Source organism: Sinocyclocheilus anshuiensis, unplaced genomic scaffold (assembly GCF_001515605.1).
Source record: "Sinocyclocheilus anshuiensis isolate Anshui unplaced genomic scaffold, SAMN03320099.WGS_v1.1 C33152743, whole genome shotgun sequence".
Lineage (NCBI taxonomy): Eukaryota > Metazoa > Chordata > Actinopteri > Cypriniformes > Cyprinidae > Sinocyclocheilus > Sinocyclocheilus anshuiensis.
The window spans coordinates 1-2,978 of NW_015621913.1; the positions used below are offsets into that span (position 1 = coordinate 1).

General features: G+C 45.6%; 1 protein-coding gene across 1 annotated transcript; it reads right to left on the minus strand.

Moving 5' to 3' along the window:
* Positions 1-8: 8 nt before the first annotated feature.
* LOC107683305 (cadherin-15-like) lies at positions 9-1,526 on the minus strand (the record flags this gene model as incomplete). The annotated part of the gene is made up of 2 exons (XM_016479359.1): positions 9-368; positions 1,372-1,526. Coding segments are annotated over 2 exons (515 nt in total), but the record flags the coding sequence as incomplete, so codon positions are not given.
* Between the last annotated feature and the right edge of the window lie 1,452 nt (positions 1,527-2,978).

The following is a 2,978-nucleotide window of genomic DNA, read 5'->3' on the forward strand; positions in this document are numbered from 1 at the left end:
AAGGGCGCCGTCTCCGGGTGCTGGTCGGCATCACGGATAATTTCACACAGGTAGCGGGCCAGGTCCTGGCTGGAGAACGACAAGCTCTTGCGGGCCAGCTGGACCGCTCGGCTGGGATTTGCAGTCTGGCCTTGAGCCGGAGAGCGGCAGGGGGGTACGTCCCTTCGGATGGTGGCTGTTCCCGAGGAGATGGAGGAAGTGGTGGTGGCCGTGCCCGCTCTGGAGGGGGGGTCAGGCTGGCAAAAGTGTTGCTGCTGTTGCTGCTGGGAGGGAGGGTGGTGGTGGAGGGCTCGCGACCAGCTGTACTGCACCGACTGGGCCGGGCTGGGCTGCAGGGACTTCTGGAGCTCTGCCATGTCATAGGCGTTCTGAAGGAGAGCGAGAGAGGGGGAAATGAAATGCATAAAGTGCTGACAAATAAGAAGATCATTAGCATTACATAATGTGCCATTACGTTTAGGAACTGGTGTAATGACAACAACAACGTCTGCCACAAAAACTGCTACGACTAATAAGACCGAGCTCACTGACAAAATAAGCTGCTTGTCTGTACTTCTTCATCCTGTAATTTATTATCCCCCAAACTGTTAATGGCATTAATCCGGATTCAAGCTGCTAACGCCGCAGTCTGATTAACACCTTTGTGTGCATCTTCCTGCACCTGAGAGGAAGAATCCTGACAGACACAGTGAAGAGCACAGACCGGCATTACACACAGTCAACGCAACAAAACAAGACACCGGCCCCCTTCTCCCATTGAGCGTCAACATTAATCCCATTCCACCGAGGATGATTCCTCTCGTTATTTAGCGGTGCAGCTCTCTGGGGAGGAAGATAAACATATAATGCCCCTTGAGGAAAAAATAGACGAAGAGGAGGAGGAGAATGAGAGACAGAGAGGGAGGTGTGGGTGACATGGATGTGGGCGTAATTGATTACATGATGAGGAAGATGTGTGAAGCCTCATCAGATGGAGAGTATCAGAGCACCACTAAGCATATCTACATATCTACACCCACATACTTCAGATAGATCAGAGGAGCGGGCGGTTACATCAAACACCCCAAACCTTTTATTCGGTGGGTTTCTGAAAATAAAAAGACACATTTCGAACAAAACGAGTTGTCTCACTTTCTCTCTGCACTCAGTGAAGCCTCTTGTCATCGACATCAGTATGCATTTTTTAAATGTTAGAGGTTGTCATAGAGATAAACTGACAAGGGTGCCTCGCTGCGACGGGGAAGCATGACAACCTGTACAAGTTGTCATAGTAACTTTGAGTGCTCGCTTGTCCTCCTGTGTCAGAAGCAGGCGTCGGATTCTCTGACCTGTGATCTGAAATCAATTTTGAAACAGAAGTCATGCGTTCACCTGATCCTCCTCCCCGCCGCCCTCCTCGTCGTAGTTGAGCACATTCTCTCGAATGTCCTCCCATCCGTCATGGTGCGCAGACACGTGATATACGCCCTCCTTCAGCCCCTTATAGCTCCGCCAGCGTGTGTACAGGAAAATCCCCAACAGCAGCACTGCGGGGAAACAGAAAGTGGTTGAGAATTACCTTGCTTGTTCTGATCAAGGATCACTTTAGCCTATTATCTGCCCTATTATCCTGCAATCTGCAGGAAACGCTGACACTTTTCCAAGACCAGGTTGAACTACTTTTAGGCGAGCCAGCCTGTGAAAGCACATCGCCTGGAGTGTCCCGCAGGTTGTGTTTCCCTGGCACTAAGATGGCTTGATGTCAGCATGATGATTTTGTAGACATGGCCTTGATTTGCCACAGACACATTATTTCAGTGAGCGCTGAGGCTTGTGTCAAGTACAGCTTGCTGAATCAATCCTTCTTGGCACCACTCTAACCTTTAGAGTATAGTATCTTGCTATCGAATGCCCAGTACACTTCAATCTGCCAACACTCTATTCTCTCTGTCTCTCTCTTTTCGATTCAGATATCTTCTCCATTTACCTCCTTCTTTTGTGTGCTTGCCTTTTGTGTGTTTCATCTCTTTCAATCTTCAGATCTTTTGAGATTTTCTCTTTCCCTTCCTTCTATTGCTTCCACTTCATTACCTCAGCAGGGATAATATGTGTCTATTGCAATGTGTTTTAAGGTTGACCTCGTAAATAATTCCAGTTTTAAACTTTCAAGTCAATAAGACGTGAGAACCTGACATGTGGCAAAGGGACCATAAAGAGGCAGAGGAAAGAACTATTTCTGTGAGAAGGTCTCATAATGGCCTTGTCAGAGAGCTCAATAACTGCTTTTGGATTAATCTAAAGGATTTGTGCACTTAACTGAAAGCCTCGCAGCACAATTCCACACCGATACCTCTTAACAGACTGAAAATCTTACTCTGACACCCCACAATCTCAATCCTCGCCGGTAACCGCGCAACACACAACTGCACATCAAATATCTGCTCTTTTTAAAGGTTTGTCACGCCGTGTCACTACCAAAGAAAGGCTGATGCTTGGAGCGAAAATACGTTTTTAGTTTGGTTTTGTCCTCCAATCAATGCAATGAACTGAGTTCAAGATTTCAATTGTGAGGTCGGAGAATCTCCATAATCAAATGCACCCTAACTGTTTGGTGAAATGTCTCATTTGCAAACAGAAAAAGAAGTCTTGGTGAAGAAAGACTGTTTCTGTTCTGACATATGGCATGTGTTGTTGCATAGTTTTGTCAAGCTTTGTAGAAAATGATGAAAAGATGTGCAGAAAGCCATACGGAGTGTGTCTATCCAACTGAGATCATTTGTAAAAAAAAAAATGGCTTCAGACAACTGTGGCATATGTGTGATATACATAACTTGTGTAAAAACGTGAAAAAAACGACACTGAAAATTTTTTCACATTTACAATTTTAAGGGTCTTGCAAGACCATTATTAAACTGTCAGACTGTCCAGGCACTGTATGAGGAAAAAATGCTGAAATTTATATAATTTTATCCCTTATTCATTGCCAAATGTGACTCATT